A 26,677-nucleotide genomic window follows, 5' to 3' on the forward strand; every position below is an offset into this window, starting at 1 on the left:
GACGCCTTAAGTCGTGTTTCATGTCTAATGCTGGAAGACACTCTGCATAACAAGTTGCAGGAAGCACAGTTGCAGGATGAATGGGTTCGGGCAGTAATGGCCGCCCTCGAAAACAGCACATATGGTGACTTCTTTATTAAGCATGGCATATTGTACAAGGATCCTGTCAAAGAACTGATTGTGGTGCCGACATTAATGGATGAAGAAATCATTCGTATAAATCCTAAGCAAGGACATTTCTCAGTAAAAAGAACTCAAGAGGCTGTCGAGAAGACATTTTGCATACCGAACTTTTCGAAGAAAGTAATACGAGTGGTCAAGAGTTGCGTCGAATGTATTATTTCTGAAGGCAAGGCAGGCAAAAAGGAAGGTTTCCTAACACCCATTAACAAAGATGATAAGCCGTTGGAAACATATTATGTTGATCATGTAGGACCAATAGAGCAGACCAGCAAGAACTACAATTACATTCTAGTCGTGATCGATGCGTTTTCTAAGTTTGTCTGGCTCCACCCGACAAAAAATACAACCGCTGAAGGAGTTATCGATCGACTTACCCGTCAAGCGGCAGTGTTTGGGAATCCTAAGCGCATAATATCAGATAGAGGGGCAGCGTTCGTTTCAAACACATTTAGGCAATACTGCGACGAGAACGGGATACAGCATCTAATGATAGCCACTGGAGTTCCCTGAGGAAATGGTCAAGTGGAGCGAAACCATAAAATCGTAATCCCAATGTTGGCCAAGCTTTGTCAAGAGAAATTGTCCAGCTGGTATAAGCATCTAGAGGTTGTGCAGCAAGTAATGAGCAGCACACCCCCAAGAAGCACGAAACTATCACCTTTCAGGATATTAACAGGGGTTGAATTGAGGACTAACAAACTATCCGAGCTCAATACGTTCCTTGAAGACGCCGCTATCGATGAATTGGGCCAAGAGAGAGAGACCGTTCGTATGGAATCGAAGAATAACATCTCCAAAATTCAGCAAGAGAATCGTAGGTCCTTTAAAAAGGGTCGTAAGAAGGAGGTGAATTACAAAATAAACGAACTCGTCGCCATAAAGCGCACACAGTACGGCACCGGCTTAAAGCTAAAAACAAAATTCTTTGGACCTTACAAAGTAGTCAAGACTCTTCCCCATGGCCGATATGACATGGAGAAAGTTGGTGACCATGAAGGTCCAGGGAAAACATCAACCGTCGCTGAATATATGAAGAAATGGAATCCTCAGTCAGACTCTGCAGAAGAACCATCATTCGAGCCGAATGTTGATTCAGGATGGCCGATTGTGGGAAAGGAAAAGAAGACAAGGAGTGGTCATGTCAACAACTTATTTAAGGTTATTAAGGTATATTCAAATCTGTTAAAGTAAAATTATCGCTTACAACTCTGTCAAAATATTATATTCGATACCGCACGAAAAGAATCGTCGCACCGAGTACTCGCTTTTGCTTTCTGTCAAAGTCATTAAACGTAATTGTTGAGATTATCTTTGAACCAATCACCGGCGATCCTACATATATATCTTTATACATGTTTTTCAATTTTTGTTCATCTTATTAAAAGTTCTATAAATGATTGGTTCAATTGATTTAATTTAGGTACAAGAGGTAGAAAGCAAACATTACAGGACAGACTTCTCGACCACTACAACTTATCGGCTGACGAAATCGCCGATAAGGAATCTGATTACGGGGATGCAAGTTCAATTCACAACCCAAGATCCTGATTTGGAAGGCCGTAGTTCATTTACACTGCGCGACATTGAGGACTCACTTTCTCAGTTTAATGGTTCGAGCCAGCCGTCTGTTCACAGCTGGATCCAAGAGTTTGAAGATAATGCCGCAGCAGTCCAATGGAATAGTCTTCAAATGTTTATCTATTCGAAGCAATTGTTAAAGGGAGCAGCTAAAATATTTGTTCGAAGTCAGCAAGGTATTTCCAACTGGTCAACTCTCAAGCGAGCTTTAGAAGCTGAGTTCGGCTCATAGGTATCGGCAATTGAAGTTCACCGAATGTTAAAAAACCGCCGAAAAGGCCCAAATGAGGATTACACGGAGTATCTCTATTCACTCATGGAAATAGGAAAGCCTGTCAATCTGGACGACCCCAGCCTTATAGAGTACATCACAACAGCTAACAAAAGCAACTTTTACCAGGCCAGGACTCTGCAGGAACTGAAGGAGCAAATAAAGGTATATGAAAAAATTCGCTGCAGTCGCCCTCAATTGCTTAATACGGCTAAATCTCATAATACCAATGAAAACAAGAAACCTGATATGATCAAACAGGATTCCAAAAAATGTTTTAAGTGTGGTGATCCTTTGCATTTTGCCAGGGAGTGCAACCGCCAGGCAATAGGATAGCTGAAAAGAAGGATGGAAAAAGTGCCAACTCCATGACGAACCATATCAGTAGCAGTGGCAAATGTATATTTAAGGAAATTTCCTGTAATGGCGTTCGATTTTCCGCTTTGATCGATACAGGCTGTAATCTTTGCCTTATCCGTGATGTCGTAGTTGAGAAGCTAGGAAATATAGAGCTTATAAACGAAAAACACTGTCTATTGGGCGTTTGTAACAGCGAGCTAAATACGCTTGGGAGTTTCGTAACCACAGTTGCGATAGACAACGCTTGTTTGGACTTAAACTTTCACGTTACCGGAATCTTTTGCCGGAGAAAAAGCAGTCAGGTCTGAGTTACACATATTCCAGGAATACCCCCAGATGTGTCTTTTTGCTGAAGGTGAGGATCCCGAGATCGACGTCGGTCACCTGGAGAGACCAATTGCTAAAACTGTAAAAGATTTGATCAACAACTACAAGCCAGAGAAGAAAAAGGACCGTCCCATTCAAATGAAGATATTGCTAAATGACGAATACCCAGTCTATGAACGCCCTCGACGCATTTCACCTGCAGACAAGACAATTATCGACAACCAGGTTGAGAAATGGTTAGAAGAGAAGATTGTTCAACCAAGTTCGTCTGAGTATGCCTCGCCGGTTGTCTTGGTACCGAAAAAGGATGGCAGCAAGCGCCTTTGCTGCGACTATAGACGACTAAACGCTAAGATTGCCAAGGATCATTTTTCGATGCTACTTATAGACGATGTCATTGAAAGACTGCAAGGAAACAGCCTCTTCACAACATTTGACTTAGCGAATGGATTTTTCCATGTACCAGTTGAGCAAAATTCGAGAAAATATACATCTTTCGTGACACATGCAGGGCAATTCTAGTTTTTATATGTTCCTTTTGGAATTTCGAACTCACCATGCGTCACGTAGACGCCTTAAGTCGTGTTTCATGTCTAATGCTGGAAGACACTCTGCATAACAAGTTGCAGGAAGCACAGTTGCAGGATGAATGGGTTCGGGCAGTAATGGCCGCCCTCGAAAACAGCACATATGGTGACTTCTTTATTAAGCATGGCATATTGTACAAGGATCCTGTCAAAGAACTGATTGTGGTGCCGACATTAATGGATGAAGAAATCATTCGTATAAATCCTAAGCAAGGACATTTCTCAGTAAAAAGAACTCAAGAGGCTGTCGAGAAGACATTTTGCATACCGAACTTTTCGAAGAAAGTAATACGAGTGGTCAAGAGTTGCGTCGAATGTATTATTTCTGAAGGCAAGGCAGGCAAAAAGGAAGGTTTCCTAACACCCATTAACAAAGATGATAAGCCGTTGGAAACATATTATGTTGATCATGTAGGACCAATAGAGCAGACCAGCAAGAACTACAATTACATTCTAGTCGTGATCGATGCGTTTTCTAAGTTTGTCTGGCTCCACCCGACAAAAAATACAACCGCTGAAGGAGTTATCGATCGACTTACCCGTCAAGCGGCAGTGTTTGGGAATCCTAAGCGCATAATATCAGATAGAGGGGCAGCGTTCGTTTCAAACACATTTAGGCAATACTGCGACGAGAACGGGATACAGCATCTAATGATAGCCACTGGAGTTCCCTGAGGAAATGGTCAAGTGGAGCGAAACCATAAAATCGTAATCCCAATGTTGGCCAAGCTTTGTCAAGAGAAATTGTCCAGCTGGTATAAGCATCTAGAGGTTGTGCAGCAAGTAATGAGCAGCACACCCCCAAGAAGCACGAAACTATCACCTTTCAGGATATTAACAGGGGTTGAATTGAGGACTAACAAACTATCCGAGCTCAATACGTTCCTTGAAGACGCCGCTATCGATGAATTGGGCCAAGAGAGAGAGACCGTTCGTATGGAATCGAAGAATAACATCTCCAAAATTCAGCAAGAGAATCGTAGGTCCTTTAAAAAGGGTCGTAAGAAGGAGGTGAATTACAAAATAAACGAACTCGTCGCCATAAAGCGCACACAGTACGGCACCGGCTTAAAGCTAAAAACAAAATTCTTTGGACCTTACAAAGTAGTCAAGACTCTTCCCCATGGCCGATATGACATGGAGAAAGTTGGTGACCATGAAGGTCCAGGGAAAACATCAACCGTCGCTGAATATATGAAGAAATGGAATCCTCAGTCAGACTCTGCAGAAGAACCATCATTCGAGCCGAATGTTGATTCAGGATGGCCGATTGTGGGAAAGGAAAAGAAGACAAGGAGTGGTCATGTCAACAACTTATTTAAGGTTATTAAGGTATATTCAAATCTGTTAAAGTAAAATTATCGCTTACAACTCTGTCAAAATATTATATTCGATACCGCACGAAAAGAATCGTCGCACCGAGTACTCGCTTTTGCTTTCTGTCAAAGTCATTAAACGTAATTGTTGAGATTATCTTTGAACCAATCACCGGCGATCCTACATATATATCTTTATACATGTTTTTCAATTTTTATTCATCTTATTAAAAGTTCTATAAATGATTGGTTCAATTGAAGGAACTCTTAAATTTCGCTATTCATTCTGCGAATTGAAGGACGTATTGGAAAACGATAGACTTTCTGTTTTTGTTCCTTTATCCGGTTGAAACTCAAAACTTGAGTTTAACTAACTGGTAAATTCTCAAAAATTTTAACATGAATTCTTTTTACTAAATCAAATTTGCGATTTTGCGTGACAGTTATTTGCTGTTGTGCTGGTGAGAAAGTTAAGGTAGATATTATGTTGTGTACGACTTTTTTCATGCAGGGATAGACTTCCCCCAATTTGTCCTTTTTTAACTATACACAAGATCTACCTCTTTAATAAGATATAACAATTGGGTGACAAATTTATAAGTAAGTATCGTAGACATTTTTTGGCAAAGGATATAATAGATCAATAAGGTGTGGGTACACACAACTTGTTTGGCAATCGAATTTGGATAAGCTCAATGCTTTGCTTTTTATCATTTTTAAAGAAGTAAGATTGTAAAATCCTCTCCCAATTATAGATACTTGACAAACCCGCATTACCAAGGTTTTAAATTATGTTTGTGTCGGTGAGAAATGTATTGCTTACTCTTTGTATAAGTTTTGAGTCTGTAATGCTACTTACATTTGTTAGAACTCTTTTTTCATGCAAGAGCAATGTTCACAGAATTTTGTCTATTAAATTGACTTTTTCGTTTGGGTCGTGGCATTTTAGCAACCCTTCACACCATCACCTTGTGTATTGTTGATAGCCATCTTTCCTCTGGGATTATGATACGATGAGCTATAGGTGGCTTACAATAGGTGGAATGAGATTTAAATTATGGATGACAAAGATATGAGTAAAAGTTGCAGACATTTTATGACAAAGGATAAAAAAGATAATTTAGGTGTGGGGTACACACAGTTGTTTTGGTGATAGGTTTTTGCAAAGGCCCATTGTGTTTTGTTGTTGTTGCTTTTTTGATTATAGATAATTGAAAATCGCTATATGACAATGATGTTATTTTATCTTCTTACACTTTGTATTGTAGTTAATAACTATGGTGTGAAAGTTAAGGATAATACCTGCTTAAGACGAAAGAGTAAGAAATAGTGAACGTTTTTATAACCGTTACTCGTAGAGTAAAAGGGTATACTAGATTCGTCGGAAAGTATGTAACAGGAAGAAGGAAGCGTTTCCGACCCCATAGATTTAGCGTGCAGATTCCTGAGGTTCTTACGCAGCGCAAGTTTGTTTCAGCAGAGTGCCACGCCCACTCTAACGCCCACAAACCACCCAAAACTGTGGCTCCTACAGTTTTGATGCTAGAATAAAAATTTTAACTGAAATGTATTGTTCTCATCAATACCTATCGATTGATCCAAAAGAAAGTTTGCCACGCCCACTCAAACGCCCACAAACCGTCCAAGCCTGGGGCGCCCACAATTTTCTTGCTAAATAATTGATCCAAAAAAAAATTTGCCACGCCCACTCTAACGCCCATAATGCTTTTAATCTCGCTTTGCTGCTTGCATATCTCCATTTCCCTTTGGTCCCTTTAGCTGAGTAACGGGTATCCGATAGTCGAGTTACTCAACTTTAGCGTTCTTCCTTGTTTTACATTACACTTGTCTAAGTGTATGAAACTAACACGATGTTCTAAAATCTTATTTTCGGGGGACACATGTGTTTGTAAGTTATCGGGATTGCTTATCAAAACAAACAACTACTTACGAGTATTTCAGCTTCCAAACAGCTAATGAAAACTAGAATTCAGCTGGTGAACAATATAAAACAAGAACGCTATAGTCGAGTACTTCGACTATCAGATACCCGTTACTCAGCTTAATGGACCAAAGGGAAATGGAAATATGCAAGCAGCAAAGCGAAATTGACATGCGCCCCCTACCCGCGATCTCAATATATGGATATGTGGGAGGTAGACTGATTAAAGCGTTATGGGCGTTAGAGTGGGCTTTTTTTTGGATCAATCGTGGGCGGCAGAGTAGCCGTCGCATATTCGCGTAACAAACTTGCGCTGCGTAAAAGGCTACGGAATCTAGATCTGAAATCCCAATTCTCTATCTTTGATAGTTTGCGAGATATCCGCGTTCATACTTACGATTTTTTGAATTTTGTGGGTGTTGAATGGGCGTGGCAAACTTGATGAGAACAATAAATTTGAGTTAAAATTTGTATTCTAGCAGTGGGCGTGGCACCCTGTTGAAATAAACTTAAGAAGCGTATAAAGCTCAGAAATCTGCATGCCAATAGCCTAGCTTTTATAGTTTCCGAGTTCTCTGCGTTCATCCGGACGGACGGACAGACGGACAGACGTACAAGCGGACAGACGGACATGGCAAGATCGACTCCGGCTATTGATCCTGATTAAGAATATATATACTTTATGCGGTCGGAAACATTTTCTTTTAGAACACCCTTTTATTCTACGAGTAGCGGGTATAACAATTAGTTATCAACTAGAAACAAAGAACCAGGTACAAGCAGCTCTACCATTAAAATGAATCAGGTAAACAAGATGAGCAAAGTAATTAAAGACTGATAAGTGTAATAAAAATACACTGCTATATATGGCAAGTCTGCCTTCGAAGCATGCTCTAATGGCAATTTGTTTAAATTATTTTATAGAAATGGTTTACATATAAATTTAATATTAGCAAAAAAATTTTAATTTTGAAGTTTAGTTTTGTTCTTAATTTACTCTCAGCTTTATAAACAAGAAAAATTAACCAACGGAGCGCTATCTAATTTTTCCCTTTTGAAACATATGCCTTGAACACTTAATTACATATGTCCTTGATTTATGAGGCTAATAATGTTTTCTCGGATTCAAAGGTTCTGGGGGAGGAAACAAATAAATGTTTTGAAAATATTCCAACATCTGAGAAACATTAACATGTCTCTGTGGGGGACATGTGGAATTCTGCGTTTCAAGCGCAGAATAATCTTGGTGAGAGTTCACCGAAATGGAGCCAGAAAATTAATTTATTTATTAATATATATATAAGAAAACATGTTCACAGTAATAAAATAAATCAATAAACACTATTTTATGCTATAAAATCTGCCTCTGATTTTTTAATTGTAATTTAAATTGCAGGTACGGGAGAATGAAATATATTTTATATAAGAAGGTACATACTACTGTGGGCAAGAAGTAAGGTGAATTTGTTTGTAAAATGAAAAATCTTTATTTATTTCATCACCATCAAAGTTATCCCTTCTCGATAAAATACACCTATGCCAACGTTTTTTCCAGTCCTTCCCTGTAGAGCCATCAGTGCCTTCTTCGGTTCAGCTTTTATCTTTTCAATCGACCCGAAACGCGTTTCCCGGAGTGGTCTCTTTAGTTTTGGGAAAAGCCAGAAGTCACGCAGAGCCAAATCAGGCAAATAAGGTGGTTGCGGAACGCTATGTGTACGTCAAATTTTTGGCGAAATGGTCACGAGAATCGGTGCATTATTGTGATGCAAAAACGCAGAGCTCTTATGGCCAATAATTCGAGTCTTTTTAGACGAATTGCTTCACGCAATCGACGCATAGTGCAGAATTCAAAGTGCAACAAATCACACAATCCAAAAAAAATAAAGTTATCCTTACTTTATGCCCACAGTAGTATGACGGCTTCTTGAGAGATTATACACCGTCCTGATTTCATCCCTTTTCAATGGTCGTGAGCCTGGGGTCTTGTGTGAGATGTATGATGCTATCAGTGATCGTGCACCTTGGGTCTAGTTTGTGCTTTTTTACGCGTATGCTGGCCAGGAAATAACAAATTACAACAATTATTTTTTTTGGTTAAATAGGTATATGACTATTGTGGTTCTCAATGTTTATAACTCCGTCCAGTTAAGGATTCTATGACGAAAACAAAAGTATCTCATATCTGGGAAAATTAGCGTTGCAAACGATTGAAATGTAATTAAAATTGTAGGCAGCTCCAACAACAATTTCCATATGAAAAGTTTGCAAAGCCTACAACAGCACTGCCTATGTATCTGTTGCACTTGTGTAAAAATAGGGGGTTAATAGTGGGTGGGAATTTTAACTAAAGTACAATAAATATAAATCAGTTAGGACAAGACAGTGATAACTTAACTCCGATAAGCAACTAATGAGAAATCGATTGGCAATTTTGGTATTTTTTGGTTTTTTTAAATACTTCAAGAGAGGACTACGCGGACCGACGAATTTAATCTGAAAAGTTTTCTTTTTAAGCCTCTATTGAATGTTCTAGTTAATGAGCCGAACAATTATGTTAAATAACCGCATACGGGGCAAGGGCCATTAGTATGCCACTTGTGTCAGAATCCTCTTTTTAAAACTACTTATTCATTAACCTAAAAAAAAACTTGCCCACTTTAACGTCTATAACACAAAAAATTTAAAGATTTTGTAACAGTGAAAATGGGAATGTTTAAATTGGACCATTCATTAAGAAGTCATGACTAAATATTGTTATCGCGCTAGGTGGCTTAAAAACTTCCAATCCCTTGACGGCACTAAAACATTCCTCGATTAAGCCACACATACACCACCCTCCCCCGTGTATTTTTTCTCATTTCAAAAACGCTTTTGCACAATGCTTCTTAAACAAAAAATGTTATCAAAATCTCTTTTTTCATTTTTAGCTTAACAGCCAATGGACCCTTTGGTGGAAGCTGTCGAGTGCATGGTTCCGTGCCGCCACTCACTCATTGTAGCTCTGACGAAATAGCAGCCGTCCCCGATATGGATATCGGTAGTTTAGGGATAAAAAGTCCCATATTAAGCAACCCCGCATTTTCTCACTCGAAATGCCTCCCAAAAATTCACAAAAGCTGCTTTTGTGTGCGCTTTATAGCCGAACATACTAAAATGCAAGAGGATTCGACAAAAGTAAGTTCATTTATTACTCAGAATAATATAAAATCATGTTCAATATAATAATAGCCTGATCCTGTTCAGAAATATAGGTTTTATTAAACAGTCTGCCACGTCCACTCTAAGTCCAAAAAACGTCCATAACGCTAAGCCCGTCTAATTGTTGTTACTAAATAGTTTGGAATGACCATGGTAATTTTCGAATCTTTTTGATCCTGTGTCTGGTAATAGTTTAGTTTCAATGATGGCTTTTTATCATTCTAATTCATTTTTGATGCTCAACTCAAAATACAAAATATCAGCAAAAATGAAGAGCACAAAAAAAATTACCCATTTGGCTCGAAATATCGCATCAGAAAACACCTTAAAAATCTCCCGAACGACGAATGTCCAATAAAGTGTCTCGAACCGAATAAAACTATTTTTTCAAATGTGACATTGACAGAAATTATTTTTAAACTTTTTCAACTCACCCTCTAGTGTTCTAAGGTACCTTCATTAAAAATGAAGTTCTTTTTTAACTATCCGTTTACCCGTTAGAGTCACGAACTATTCTTGCACCTTAACTAGCCTTACCCCACTCTACCCTGCTTTCATACCTTTTTGTATGAGAACTGCGAGAAACAATCTAAGAATTGCTTAGAAGTCCTATTAGTCACTGATAAATTAGTGCTGCTAGGCAAAATGAAAATTAGAGCATGTGTGGTTCTGCGATCTTGTAAGAAAGAAAGATGTACTACTGCGGGCAAAAAGTACGGTTCCGTTTCGTTTTTCTTGAGTTGGCAGGACTTAGCGTTACATCTGGACTAAATTGCATGTCAATTTCAATCTCAGTAATATATAAACTCTTGTGCTTACCAAACGACTAACAGCATCTCTATATTTGCAGAAAACATGGTATAGAATGGTATTGTTGAATTCATTTTGAAAGAATTCCAGAATTCGTATCATAATTAACAAAACTTTTTGTAAGAACCCTTGTAATATGTTTAAACGAGTAAGATTTTCCATAAAGCCCAAATAATATAAGTCCAATTTATTTAGGTTAGATATCCATTTGGATGATTTTTATTTGTATTTTATTCGGAGCAGAGCATCCGTTGTTGCCGCTCTGAGCTCAAAAGAGTTTATTTTTGAAACTTAATTTACTTAGGAGCTAAGGAGGTCTAAGTCTCATAGCGGCGCTGCCAACAGCGGCAGCGGAGAGACGGCCTATATATTCTTAAGTATACAGCATTGCTCACTTTGTCTGGAGCGCGGAGGTATATGTATGTACTTGACTTTGGCTGAGCGGCCGGCGTGTGCAACAGAATGTTGACACTTGCACTTTCTGTGTACGCCGCCGATCGACTCATGTTTCGGCCACTTAGGTTTTTGACCGAGCCTTTGTTTGTGTAAACACTGCAACAAAGTGTTACAGTGTGTGTTATTCAAGTACTCTTGGTTCAGTAGATATTTAATATAAGTCCATACTACACCCTAAGTAGTGTTAAAGTACGGATTAGCTGTTGATCATTGCTCCAAATATTAAGTGGGTAATCATCATCATTAGCATTCACAATAGAACTGCAGGCAGGCGAATACGGCCTGATAACAATGAGCGAGAAAGTACAATAGCTGCCGAAAACAGCTGTTGTTGTTGATGGCGACAGCATCTCCAGGGAGCGCCGTAAAGAGAGCGCACCAAGACGCTCGACATCCAGCCAGAAGCTTCGAAAAAAGTTGTTGAAGAAAGTTCAACCCCGAAACGGCATAAAGGAAAGCGCATACCCAGCAGGCGAAGAGAAAGCCGATGTTCTTGGTGCATAGGAAGTATGGCGAAACACGATGAGTGCGCCAGTGAACAGAGAATGACGCACAAATCGGACAGAAAAAATCTCTGACTTAGGTAGTTGTTGCAGCGTCGGGAGAGGACGGAATAGCAGCCGGTGTTTTTGTAGAAACGCAATAGCAAAGTGAGGACAGGAATAAATTCCGCAAGAGTGTCGAAGCCTGTGGGGTTTTTTTGATGAAAGGGTTGAGATTGAAGTTTGTCCAGGCTCCGGCCAATTAGCTATGACTCCAAACCCCACCACGTTGGCCCGCTCTCTTTGAATAAATCTCTTCACCTGAACTGAGTTCTGCCAAAACTTATTCATAAAACTGATTGGGAATGCCAAGCCTGAAATTTACATTGTAACGTCACCGTATTTTTTTACAAGCTTAACGCATGTAAACGAACTAGCCTCCACATTAATCTTAGACGACACATATTTTTTCGCTGAAGCGAACTTTTCAACATGTACAAACTCCTTGTCTGGCAATATGTAAAGATCTTCGGCAGTAGGCGCCAATCCGACATGTTTATTGGGTTTCGATACAATTTCCTGTCTCAATATCAGGAGGGTAAATATATTGGTCAATAACCGCAGAAGAGACATCAGCAGCAGCCACGTATAGTTTCATTGGCAGGCTTTGGATAACGGGGCTTTGAATTTATGTTTAGATTTTAATTCACAAAAATTAGCTGAAGGCTCTGAAAGTTATAAGAGCTCCAGAGCTTTAATTTTATTATCAAGTTCGTTGATTTAAGAATGCGAATCATTCCTCTTCCGTTCCAAAAAAAAAAGTTTCACTTGTGAATCACCTTGTTATTACCGCGGGACATGTCCCCTTGAACGATAGAAGAACAAGTAATACTCCATATAAACAAACAAATTTTTCGATGTCCCTCGGGGTATTACTTGCTTCTTATACTCACTTTTCGAATGGCCTGTCACCTACCGGTGACACGTCCCACCTGAAATCACTTGTGAAATTCAGAATATTTCGAAATATATGAAATCACTTACAAGTGACGCGTCCCAAGTGAAATCATTTTTGAAATTCAGAATATTTCAGAAAGTTTTCACCTTCAAAATATTGAATTTAAAATACATACATTTTTATTTACTTTTGAATTCATTTTAATTAAATAGTGTTATTTAGGTTTTCTGTTAAAGACAATTATTGTTAGTAAGCCTAGTTTTATATTACGTTAATTTGCTTTTTACATTGGACATCGCCTTTCTTAAACATTTGCCCGATTCTTACGAATCCACGGCCGAATTCATGCATTTCATGAAATAACCTTGCTAGTATTAGAGATAAAGTGTGTGCAAGTCAGTATTTTTTCTACCTTCAAAATAAGAGATGAAAACTAGTTTCCATTGGCACGGAATGAAAAAATAATTTATTAAATGTAAGGTGTATTTATATCGATCTGACAAAACCGATAATTATATAGAGTTACCGCAGTTTAATTGTTACCATTTCACGCTTTGAGGTTGAATTCATAGGCGACTTTCGTGTGTTGTCGAATTAATGAAACGGTGTTTATGCACACACGAAACAAACGATCAAAGTAACTCTGCTGCGCACAGTTTAAATGGATGCTTCCCTTTCAATCACTCAAACAGAATGCACCAAGTCTTCCTCTCACCTCTTTACTTGATTCTCTTCGCTGTTGGCGCGTGCCACTGCACCTTTCTAAAGCGAAAAATGTCCGACAGTATAATTTTTACTTGAGTAATAAATACAATACAAATTTTTTAAAATGTTAATATTAAAATGTTTTAAATATTTAAATCAATTTTAACGATCTTAATTTCTATAACTTAACTAAAAAATTATTTTGTAACAATAATGGGCAGTCCGATAAGTACTTAGCCTCACCGCCCGATGGCGTCACTAACGCAAGAGTGTGGCAACCTAATATGTCTTGCCAGCCGACTTAAAAGAATGGTGTGGCAACACTCAGGGGATATATCGGCAAGGATCAGCGAGTGACACACGTGTCTTGATAATATTAATAAACTTTGTAATTCTTAATCGCAATAAAACTTTAATGGCAAACATACTTCGCCATTAGAGAAATTTACAATCGTGTAGTACATTCTCGTAGACGGCTACTGTCGAAATTCCAGCCGAATCGGACTCGTAGTTTTGACTGCGTGTGGAATCGGACGTGTCCGTGGATTATAGAAAAATGGAGAAAGAACAATATCGGTCTGTGATTTGATTTCTGTTTTTGGACGGTGACTCTTCTCCTTCGATGCCGACCGTCAAAAATTGGTTTAATGAGTTTCAACGTGGTCGCACGTCGGTTTTTAATAAGTCACGCCCAGGTGCCCCGAAAACGGCTACCACGGAGGATAACGTGACAAAAATCCACGATCTCGTATTGGCAGATCGCCGATTGAAGATACTCGAGGTAGCTGAGACAGTAGGCATGTCAAAAAAACGCGTGGGTCATATCTTGCATGAAATTTTGGGCATGAGAAAGCTGTCGGCGCGATGAGCAGAGCAGTGCTTGACGCTGTTCAAGCGCAATCCGAAGGAGTCGTCGTTTTCGTCGTTTCGTGAACGTCGACGAAACATGGATCCACTGGTACACACGAGAGACCAAGGAACAGTCGAAACAGCGGACTTCACCCGGCGAACCTGCTCCGAAGAAGGCGAAGACTGTCCCATCGGCCGGAAAGGTGATGGCCACCGTTTTTTGGGATTCACAAGGTGTGATCTACATCGACTACCTGGAGAAGGGCAAAACGGTCACAGGGCTGTGCTATGCCGAATTATCGGGCCGATTCGCCGCCGAATTGCGGAAAATACGGCCCCATTTGGCGAAGAAAAAAGTGCTCTTCCATCATGACAACGCACCGGATCACACTTCCGCCCTCGCCAAGGCCAAATTGGTCGAATTCGGTTACGAACTGCTACCCAATCCACCATATTCTCCAGATTTGGCCCCGTGTGACTTCTTTTTGTTTCCAAACTGGAAAAAGTCACTCGCTGGACAGAAATTTGCGTCGAATGGCCTATTTTGCAGACCTCGAGAAAACGTATTTTGCAGACGGTTTAAAGAACTTGGAGCATCGCTATGTCAAGTGTATCGAGCTATAAGCAGATTATGTTGAGAAATAAGTCGCCACTTTTCCAAAATTTTCATTTTTTTTTTGGAGGCTAAGTACTTTTCGGACCACCCTCGTACATAAACATAACAATATAAGTAAATTCAATTTACTTAATTTTACTATAGTCAAATAATTTACTCTAACAATATTAGTTGTTTTTTTCGATATACAATAATGCTCCCTGAAATGTTAGTCGCTAGCCGACCATAACGGAGAGACGCAAAAGATATAACGGACCGGCCGAAATTTGTCTCTGAGAGCGCCGAATGCAGGCAGATTATAAGACAAAGAAAAAGAGGGAACCTCGGAATAACTGCCTCTCTTTGTTGCACGACCGCTTTCGAAAGCACACAGAGAAAGAAACGGAACAATACCCGTTTGATATTGTCTCCTTAATTTTGACATATCAACTTTTACATATCAAATTGATACGAATTCATATCAACATGATACGGATTCATATCAACATTTCTAATTGTTATGATTTTGCAACATATTAATTTAAATGCCGAACTGGGCAAGTTGGCGTCCACCACTTCGCTGGGAAACTTCTATCGAGGACAGAAGATGCAAAGCTAAAGGAGGCATCCGAGTACAGCGTGATCGGTCATTTATTGCTAAGACCTGGAATTATTTTTATAATTGATCCGATCTTATGGGTTTTCAATATTTATTTATTTATAAGATGCAAAAAAGTAAAAACAAAACTGATTAATATTGATATTACAAACATATCAATCTGATATGAAAGCATATCAGTTTGATTGAAGTACGGATTTTTACTAGTACCTGGTTGCGGATTTGCATGAGGATTGGCCTGTTGGCGCTCTTGCGCCTTCGGAAATAGTTTTTTGTCACGATCCTCCTGGCTTCTTGCAAAAGATGATGCAAAGGTGTACCTTTCATGGTTGGATTCCACTTCTTGAGCCAATGCGAGAAGAGGACGTCGGTGAGACTGCGTTTTAGTCCAGAGATAAATACGCGGAGGGCATCCTCCCGGAATTTTTCGCATAAAACTTGTGCCGCCGAGGGTTCATATGACATAGTTGCCTTATTAGTGAGGAGGGTAAGCTTCCTTTCCACCTCGTCGTAATACTGTAGAAGCGAGAGATTTCCCTGTCTGAGGGTACCCATCTCCTGCTCTATGATGTGCATTGTTCGCTTGTCATTGTATGTGAAATCGAGTCGATTTATAATCGCATCAAAGTTCAATACGGTGCCAATCGAAGATACTACGGCATCGGCAGGGCCTCTAATCTTACTCCTAATAATAATAACCGCCTGATAATGGCGTGAACTAAATATTAAATATGTAATACGCGCCTACTGCCGCTTGCCGCCAGGCGACGTATGTCTCCTGGGTCCCCGCAAATTCCGGCAGGCACTTGACGGCGTCTAGCGGCTCATTACAAACTATGTCCCTGTTTATATCTATAGGTGCGTAAACTTTAATCTGAGGGCCTACTGCTTGGGCGGGCGCGATTTGGATCGCCGCCACTTGGCTGGCCAGTTCCTGATTAGTCTGCCGTAATTGATCTTCCCTACGCTGGCTGTCTGTGGCCGCTTCCTGTAGAGCATGGTTAACGGCAGCCTGCACGACCGCCTGTATTTGGTCTGGGTGAAATGGCATATTTATGGCTGCGGATGTGCTAGCGCTTGCACTTTTCGGTGTAGAAGCTCTGGTCGGTCCTTCGGTCTCGGACTCAGAGTCGCTGTCGAACTGTTTGTTACTCCTATATTGCTGGAACGTTCATGTGGAGCTGTGTAAGCTAAATCGCTATAGCGAATTAATGTATGTTCAAGCAGTCTTGCCCATAGATATGGCGAGGGGGCTGCGGGGTCTGAGTCGCCGCTTGGTAACGAAGGAACAAAAAATTGCCACAGTCGAGGGATCGTGGTGGCTAAGCTGCCGCTCTGATGGACAAAAAAGCGAAGCTAACAAAATTGGAATTCAAACGTCGGGGTGTCGAGTTCGAGTGTTGTAGTGGAGTGGGGAGCGATAAAAATACAAACCCAAGATTGTTGCGAAGCTAACACAAAGAATTTCGGTGCAAGCAAAAAAAAACTACATATAAAGGGTGAATTAAACGCACATAATTTAAATTAGACAGTGACAGTCGCCAAATAAATGTAAAATTTTCCAGCAGCGCCTTTGCGCCTAGTCCGGGATATTTAATAAGTCTGGTTGATATATGGGTAATAATGTTTGGCACTAAGATATTTATTTAAAAAATTTAAATAATGCAAACAACATACAACGATAAACATTTACAATATCACATGTGATAATACCAATTAAATTGTCAAACAATTAACGAGTATGTTAATTAATAAAAATGTTCACACGCAACTTTAATACGGAGCTGCAGAAAATATTCTGGCAGTGTATGTATTTAAATATTTAACAAATGCAGATGCCGGGAAAATATATGTATGAGGGGCTCACTTACATGGTTTCCCAATTTTATATCAATGGGTAATTTACGGTGGGGCGCCTATTAGGTTTTTCCTAAATCAGGCCTCTTAATAGAGGCAACGGAGAGACCTGGAACAGCAGCAGGGTGGTAGACGGCCGGGTGGCTGGCCGATGCTCGTACGTGAATGCGGGGGGGTAGGCCCATCGCAGCGGTCACTATGTTGAAAGCCGGCTGGCCGTTTATGATTCAATGCAGAGCTGTTGTGCCACGCTAATACGTAGGTGGGCGCGGGGGTGTCCCTCGCTGTAACTTCTTCCCAGACGGGCCGGTTGGCCGTCGTTCATCAGTTGTAGAATTAGGAAGATTATGCTGGAAGGAGAACTGTCCTTTTCTTGCTGGCCTAGAGACTCAGTCAAGATTAAATGAATACAAATTTAACGGCAGTTGCCGGAGTTATTTCGTAGAGAACTTCTGTTCTTTATTTCTTGAATGCCAAAAGGGAACTGAATCTTACAGCTAACATAATTGAGCTTCATAGCGGTCACTCCAATGGGCAGTGCTTGCCGGCTATGCACGAGCTTCCGGCCAGACGCTGTGTCAGCAGTTTGGCCGGAGGGGACTTTTGGGCCATCGGCTAATGCCGTCGCCCGGCTGAGTTAGTTAACTTATACACGCACACGCACGCATATATTGTTTTCAGTATTCTTGCTTTCATTAGAATTCTACTTGGATGCTGGAAACGGGTGTGAGAGAAATCCGTGCAATTTCTTGTTTAAAAATGTATGTTTGCTTAAACATAAACAAATAACAAAACAGGTTTGTAATTTAATATTAGTTATTATAAAGAATTTGTATTTAAGCGAGTCTTATTTCCCCCGTCAGCTACAAATTGCATATAGACACACTCTCGCACAGGTATCTTGTGTTCTCTATTCTTATTATACCCTTGCAGGGATTACAATGATTTCATTCAGAAGTTTTTAACGCAGTGAAAGAATCGATTCCGACTCCATAATGTATACATGTTCTTGGTCAGCATCACTAGACGAGTCGAGACGATTCTAAGCAAACTAGTCTCTCAGTTTTTAAGCTATCGGGATGAGACCTTCCTTTTTATTTCAATTGCAGATAGTATATACGTCGGAACGTGCCCGATCCGACAACTATATCCTAAAGCTCCCACAGTAGTAATCAAAAGAATATTTAAAAAAAAATAAAAAAATTATAATTTCGGTGTATTTTGACATGTTAACTTCTTGTCTTGAGAATATCATTCTTTTAACGTTTCAGAACTTTAAATAGTAGTTTGGGAAGACTGACTCTGGGAAAATTTGCATATTACTGGGCCCCGCCCCCTTACTAATTAGCATATTAATGACCCCCGCCTCCTCTTTAATGTATGCGGATTCTGGGACAATTTTTAAAAGCTGTAAATGCCATAAAAATGTCACGATCATATTCATAAAGAGTATACTAAACAGCCCCCACCCCCACACCACCATGTGACAATACTGATCACGTGTCCTTTTCCCCCATTATAAGCAATTAATATTCAGCAGGTGTTGCTGTACACGGGAGAAAAGTCGTGCACTTTCCCCACATCCCATTGTGACAATATCGATCATGTAACCTTTCCCTCATTATCAGCAATTAATATTCAGCAGTTGTTGCACTGCACGTGAAAAAGGTCGCAAATCCAAAACATCTATGATGGTTGCCTTAGAGGAACATGTCCGATTATGTTTGGGAATAACGTTTCCTATGATTGTAAAACTAATTTAGAAATCAAAAGAACCCCAATTAAATAAGTCTCACAAGTTAATGATTCTTAGATGTGGAATATTTTCAAACAAACATTTTTTCGCCCCAGAACGTTTAACTGGTAAATTGTCTAAGATCTCTCCTTTCCACAAACGGGTCATAAACATGTCATAAAACGGATTCAAGCAAGAGCTACCCGAACTTGCGCACCTGTCAATTACCAGACCGGAAGAAAAGGGACACATGCATAAGTCTGAAGGCGCACGGAAATTGACAAGATCATGGGCCTCACGCCAACGACCTCGCGGCTGACTGCTAGCTCTAATACGTTCCCACAATAGGGGTTGAAATCACGACCGCGCAACAACTGGCAAGTAGCCAACATATCTCAGTCAAGGAAACAATTTTCATTCTCCGTACCTGTAATTTTAACTCGAAATAAAAAGTCAGAAGTTTATTTTGTAGCATAATATTACATTTATTCATTCATTTTGGTATTGCGAACATTTTTATTATATATAGAAATGCTTTGATACCGGCGATTTGTAAAGTGTTCACCATAATTCGTAGTTTTGAGATCATGTCGACCTCGATTCATGAACATAGTTTTTGTGTTAAGAAGGTATTGATAATGCTGACCAATTATCTGTCCTTTAAATTGTTCAATAAATTGGTCAATTTCCTCATGATATTTAATTTTGTTAATTTTATTTTCTTGTAGGTCCTTACACATCTAGGCTTAACTTTAAAATTTTGTATAACAATTATTTTATTGTTTTGGAGCTACTTTTAAAAAGTGTCAAAACTATGTATGCATTGTTAAGAGCACAAACCGCGCCCTTAAGGTGTGTTTCACAATAGGGAAACCGGTTTCCCTTAAACCTTTTAAATGACGGGCAGCCCGTTTCCTCGATATTAACGAGCTGACGACTCCCAAAAAACTTCTGTAGAAATCGTTTTTTTCCACACCTTTACAAATTATTTGGTTTCCGCTTGTAATTGTCCTTAGATACTTTGAAGTTTGTGGAAAACTGTTTTCTCCGTCGTTCCAAAAAATTAGGTGCTGTGTATTGGCTAACCAAATTGCAGTTTTTCGAAATTTTGTATTTAGCAAAGTAAAATCATGTGGTGGTTCTATTAAAAAACTTTTATTCAAGTATGGATCTTTTTCGAATACAATTCCAATTTCCTTTAGAATAAAATTATTATTATTATCAAAGAAACCTTGAACATCAATCGAAACAGTATCTTTCAACAATTTTCTAATGTTAAACAACTCGTTGTACTAGTCCGTTTAATGGGTTATATTATACTAAACGGTCACGTATAAGGAGACAGTAAGCTTGGGTATTTTCATGACTTGGTGTCTTCAGTTCTATTGAAATTCTCACATCAATAGGACCAGTTTTCACTGATTCGTTTTGATATGAAAGATCAACCACAATAATAGGGGCCTTCAATTTAAATTCCTTTGGGATCAAAAATGGTTGTGATTCACGGTTATAGTAACTAGATTGAAATCTTGCATACATTTCATATAGGTATGACTCAGAATCATATGGATATGACTCAGAATTCAAGTGAACTTTCAAGTTTGATAAGTTTTTTGTGATAAGTTCTCCATTTAGTGTAAATCCAATTATGTCAAATCTTGGTTTTTCGCGGTTAGCCGACAATTTTACGTTCCAGCTGAGTTGACTTCCATACCCCAATTCGGGGCTAACATATGAATCCCAACTCCGCAATGCGATTGCAAAATCGCTCGGAGTTACATGGAAATTTTCCAGGTGATTCTCGTCATTTCCAACATAAAAGTTTGTTTATTTTTGGTTTGTTTAAAAAAATCAACAAGATTCTTAGTTAGCATCAACACTAGTTCGTGCTTAAAATTTAACAAAACTTTTTTATAGTCCTCAGCAAATCCCAATAAATTTTTTAATGGTAAAGAAAAGTTAAAGTGGATTCCCGTAGAAATTTCGTCCCCACTGCTCCATCCGGAATTTAATAGATTTTGACTTTGAAGATTATCCAGAGATATATAATTTTTTAAGGTTGTAGTCATACCGACAAATCGTGTTTTATCAATCTCACACCCATTTATTTCGTATTTAATTTCATCCAAAAAGTAAGCCATACAATTATTTTTAAAAAAAGTGGTAACATTTTCAGTTGTAGGTCCATTCGGTGAATCTTTTCTAATAATTCCTTGAAAATTAAGGTAATTTTCGTGAGGAAGCACGTACAAATCTTGATTTTGAATTGTAATTCGAATTTTATCGTTTGGTTAAAATGTTTGATTATACGATGATTAAGTATGAAACTCTTTCTTCAAAATACTCTCATCTAAGTAAAACTTTTCTCGAACATTTAAAATTTCGTTCATTGTTTTCCCTTCCACCTTTTATATTATACTCGAAGCTTCAAGCCTAACGACTTTAAAAATAGTTTATTTTTAAAATAAGTGAGCTTATTTTTACTGTTGATCCTCTTTCTATAGCTTTACAATTAGTAATGCTTGGCTGAGGACTTAAGCTACGTCTTTTTCTACGTCTATTCTATTAACCGACTGTGCATGCGAATCGAAACGTTTTTACCACGTAAATTCACCAAATCACCGTTTTGATCAACTATGCGAATAGATAGTGTGCTTATTTCGTCACAGTTGATTGATAAATAAACTAGGTTGTGTGGTGTCACTGTCATTTTATACCCAGGCAGAACATTAATGCCAAACTCATGTAAGGTATGTCGGTGTATTATCCACATATGAACCGCTGATTATATTACATTCCAAACGAACTGAATGAATTTTTAATATTTTTTGTAGGATGTGGTTCTAGTACCTTCTAATGGAAACCAAACAGTTGTCCAACCGATCTTTCCTTATTAAAGTAAACTGACTCTCGCATGGTAGTTATTTCAACTTCAAGTGTATTATTATTATTTTGAATTTTAAATGTATTTTTAGGGTTATAGTCTTTTAGTTTATTGTAAATGAAATCGGTGATATCATTTAATTCATATGATCTAGTTGGAATTGTAATAACCTTGTCACCGATGTGAAAGAGGTTATTTTTTCGTCAATATTTGGAATCGAATTATACATATTAAAATCGATAAGAGCGCACTCATATCGACCATTCAACTCGATAGGTGAAAAAAAGTTTGTATTTATAATGGAACTATTTCCATTCATGGATAATGCAAGTAATCTAGACATATTGAAATCTCTTGATAAACTGTGGGATTGTTAGTATCTACCCAAGCTTTATATTGAAATTACTCCTTAAATCATAATAAATTGATCAAATCCTTTTCTGTATCTTCCGTTGTCCATTTCGTCCATTATAATAAGTTGGCATTGTCACGAATCAGATGTTTAGGTATATGACTATACGTTTGACATAAATAAAAAGAGTCGATATTTTTATGTCGACCCATACAAAAATAAGATCTTATGTTATCTTGTTTATCACAAGCTACGTCATCGAATGTCATAATGGAATTGTGTTTGGCTTCACTGGGGTCTAGTACACCCTCATTATGGGAGAATGTATGATATCCCATTCCTTTAATCGGTTTGATTAATATCTTCAAGTACTCATATTTAGGTTGATATAAACTTTTTGAAAATACATAAACATTTTCGAATTTTAATCCATTAGGACTCTCTATTAGACTTAACATAATATTCGTTTTACCACAATTCGAAGGCCCAACAATTAGAGCCCTTATTGTGTTCGGTTTTCATCGTTAATATTTCTAACTAAAATTTTTTGTTTTTGACTTATTAAACGCATTTTTTAATCTAGTGTACCTCATTCAATGAAAAATCTTTGATGATTAAACATCAATAAAATATGGAAACGTTTTTATAATCGCATCAGTCGTATTTTTAATTGTAAACACGGTGGTGGTCTTGTCGATAAGCTAATCAATACATTACCGTTTGAAGCCCATATTCCGGGATATAATTTTTGTGGACCGGGACAAAGTTACAGAAACGGTTGGAACGTGGTGATCAAGGAATAAACCCATTGGATGAAGCTTGCAAAGAGCACGATATTGCATATTCTCAAAATAAGGCATTGAGTGAACGACTAGGGCAGACTCCATATTGATTGACAAAGCCTGGTCGCGTGTCAAGGCACCAGATAGCAGTCTTGGTGAAAAAGCAGCAGCATACTTTGTAACAAATAAATGAAAGCCAAGAACAAATTTGGTATGGGATTGAATAAATCGGAAAAGAAGGGAAGGAAAAAGATATTGAAGCATAAAATGAAGAAGACAAACCATTCGACTGTTATTAATGTTGCTACTAAGACATACAAAAAAACAAAAACCATTAGAAATTATGAGTGCAATTAAAGTTGCACGTAAATCAATTCATCAATCAACGGGTTCTAAGAAAAATATTGTAATTAATGTACCCAAAATTGGAGGTTTTCTACCAATCGTGCCGATCTTGACAGCCTTCAGCGCTCTTGGTAGTTTAGCAAGTGGTAGTGCAGCAATGGCAAAAACAATTAACAATGCGAGAATGGCTAAAGAAGATATGGAGGAGAAAAAAAGCGAAAAAACTAATTTCTCTGCTACGCAATAGATCACTATCAGATATCGACATCATACATTTTGCTAAGAAATGTATCCCACATTTTAGAGCGGTGTTTATGAGAGATATACTCCCAGAAGCATTAAAAAGTCGGGAGTGTGGTATAGTAAACCTATATAATATAAAGTGGTACACATTTGGTTGCATATAATAAAAACAAGGAAGAACGCTATTGTCGAATACCTCGACTATCAGATACCCGTTACTCAGCTAAAGGGACCAAAGGGAAATGGAGATATGCAAGCAGCAAAGCGAGATTAAAATGCGCCACCTATTTTGCGACCATCCCTGTTTCCTACATTCGGCCCTCCTGACGTGGTGTTCGTCCCGAACTCCTTCATAAACTCAGCCACAGTGGATGTTTTCAAAGGTCCTTCGCTATCTCCAACTTTCTCTACATCATACCTGCCATGATTGTGAATCTTAACTATTTTGTATGGTCCAAGATACTTTCCCTTTAGCTTTAGGCCCACTCCGTACTGGGTACGCCTGATCGCAACTAAATCGTTTACCTTGTAACGCTTTTCACCCTTTCTTTTCAAATCAAAAGATCGCTTGTTTTCCTCTTGAAGAGCTTGAATGTTTTCTCGGGCTTTTTTGCGTAACTGATCTCTCCCGTGGTTTAACTCTTCTACCAAAGACTGCTGTACCTGCTCTTTAAGTCCTGCTATGTCTACCACACGCATGTCAACACCTGTTAACAGCTTGAATGGGGTTACTTTTGTGCTCCTAGACTCGATATTGTTGATCAATTGCTGCACTCTACCCACATGCTTGTACCAATTTCCAGGATTCTCTAAGCTCATCTTCGACAACATTGGCACAACGATTTTATGCATTCTTTCGACCTGTCCGTTGCCACGAGGTACTCCTGTAGTGATTAATAAATGCTGGATCTTTTGTTTGTCGCAGTATTCCTTAAATAAGTGTGAAGCGAACGCTGCACCGCGGTCTGATACGATCCTGAAGGGATTACCAAAGGATACGGCCTGCCTGTCCAGGCAATTAAGCACTTCTTCGACTCCGGTACTGCGTGTCGGATACAACCAGACAAATTTCGAAAATGCATCTACGACAACTAGGATGTGATTGTACCTTTTCTTGATGATCTCCATCGGCCCCACGTGATCTATGTGATAAGTGACTAACGGTTTGTCTCCCTTATCGATAGGATTCAGATAACCTTCCTGTTTTCCCGATTTTGCGTTTACCAAAATGCATTCCACACAGCTGCCTACTACTCTGGAAACTTTATCCCTAAGATTTGATATGAAATAAGATTTCTCCACAAGATCTTGGATTTTTTTCGCCGAAAAATGGCCTTGTCTGTGAGCAATTTGAATGATTTCAGTCTCCATTTGGGATGGAACTACTATTAGCTCTCGGTCCTGGGTCTTTGAACAAAATCTGATTGGCAATGTAGTAATCCTCATGTCCCTTATCTTCCACCAAACTACGAACTGCATTTGTCCACACGTCTGCCATCTGAGCTTCCTTCAATTTGTGCATAACACTCTCTGTCAATACAAAACAAGTAACTCTGCTAAGCGCATCCACGTGCCTCATCTTTGTTCCTGATCGATGCTCTATCTCGTAGTCGTAATCTTGCAAAAACATTGCCCACCTAGCTACTCGTAATGGAACTTCTTTCTTTTTCTTCGTCATGGCGAACGCATTACAATCAGTGATTATTTTGAATTTCGTTCCCAAGACATATACACGCCATTTGCTCAGTGCTGCGATGACTGCTAGCACCTCCAGCTCGTATGAGTGATATTTTTCCTCACATGGTTTGGTTTTCCGACTCATGTACATGACGGGGTGCAACTGACTGTCTTCTGGATCCTTTTGTAGAAGGACTGCGCCAAAACCAAACTTAGACGCATCCGTGTGTATCTCTTTGGTCAATTTAGGATTGTACAGCTTCAAAACTGGTTTCCTAGTCAATGCTGCCTTTAATTGCTCGAATGCTACCTGCTGCAATTCTCTGAACTCAAATTTGACATCCTTCCTCAGCAAATCTGACAACGGCTTTGCTATAACCGCATACCCATCTACGAACGTCCTAAAATACGATGTCAATCCAAGAAATCGCTGTATAGCCTTACGATCAGTGGGTATGGGAAAATGTGCTACCGCCTTAGTTTTTTCATCACTGGGTGTGATCGAACCGTTTTCGATAAGGTATCCGAGGAAATCTACCCTGCTCTGTAAGATTTGACACTTGGTCCAATTGATCTTCAACCCATGCTGCTCTGCTACTCGAAGCACTTTCTCGAGCTTTTCCACTCCCTGAACAACGTCCTTGCTAGGGATGATAATGTCATCCATGTAGACAAATGCGTCACCGTTATTAATAAGGTCCCTAAGAACTGCCATTATAAAACGGGTAAAAACTGCCGGTGAGATTGAAATGCCAAAGGGCACGTACAAGAACTCGAATTGTCCATTCTGTGTAACAAATGAAGTATACTTTTGTGAGTCAACTTCTACTGGTACATGAAAATAACCGTTTGTCCTGTAACTTCTCTATAACGCTGTCCATTTGTACCATTGGAAAGTTATCCCTCACAATTTTCTCGTTCAATTTGCGGTAATCGCTACACAACCGTTTCTGTCCGTTCTTTTTTGCTACAAGTACGATCGGAGAAGCGAACTCTGAAGTACTCGGCTTGATAATATTCTGTTCGAGCCACTCTTGAACCTGCGCATCTACTACCTTCTGTTCGGTGTAAGGAATACGTCGAGGATGTTGAAATACTGGAGATTCATCAGTGAGTATAATCTTCATCTCGACAGGGCAATGAATATTTCTCTTCGGCTTGTATTCGTCCGCTTCACGATACCTCTCTGAGAGTGTGGCAAGTGAGATAGTTCTATATCTTTCTTAGTTTCTGTCTGCTCTAAAGTGATCATACACAAGCTCCCAAACTCAGCCAACAACTCTGTGCATGAACTTCTGTCTTGTTCTTGAACGTAGCGCTTTTTGACTCTCTGCTCTGCGAACCAGTTCTGTTCCGTTTTTGGTTATCTCCATATCAACGCTGTCTAAGAGAGTTCGACCATGTCCTCGTCCGATATGATGTGGAACTCTACCTGAAGGTTAATACCATCAATCTGCACTGGAATTGTCAGACTTCCAAAAGTCACAATCTGGCTTTCTCCTATTCCAGTCAAACATTTATGGTCACCGGTCAATTTATCTACTCCAAGCTTTAAGAAAATACTGC

At 39.1% G+C, this 26,677-nt stretch overlaps 1 protein-coding gene across 4 annotated transcripts in view; it reads left to right on the top strand.

Moving 5' to 3' along the window:
* The window catches only part of nAChRalpha4 (nicotinic acetylcholine receptor alpha4), a 449,450-nt gene that overhangs the window by 248,243 nt on the left and 174,530 nt on the right, over positions 1 to 26,677 (top strand). For 3 of the 4 annotated variants that reach the window (XR_011604420.1, XM_070996859.1, XM_070996861.1), the window contains one exon: positions 9,490 to 9,738. Coding sequence is in view for 3 of the 4 variants with exons in the window: in XM_070996859.1 (XP_070852960.1) it covers positions 9,490 to 9,738 (249 nt within the window). In the remaining variant the exon portion in view is untranslated. The remainder of the gene's footprint in view (positions 1 to 9,489; positions 9,739 to 26,677) is intronic. The other variant, XM_070996860.1, reaches the window with a different exon arrangement.

Source organism: Drosophila suzukii, chromosome 3, assembly GCF_043229965.1.
Source record: "Drosophila suzukii chromosome 3, CBGP_Dsuzu_IsoJpt1.0, whole genome shotgun sequence".
Taxonomy (NCBI): domain Eukaryota; kingdom Metazoa; phylum Arthropoda; class Insecta; order Diptera; family Drosophilidae; genus Drosophila; species Drosophila suzukii.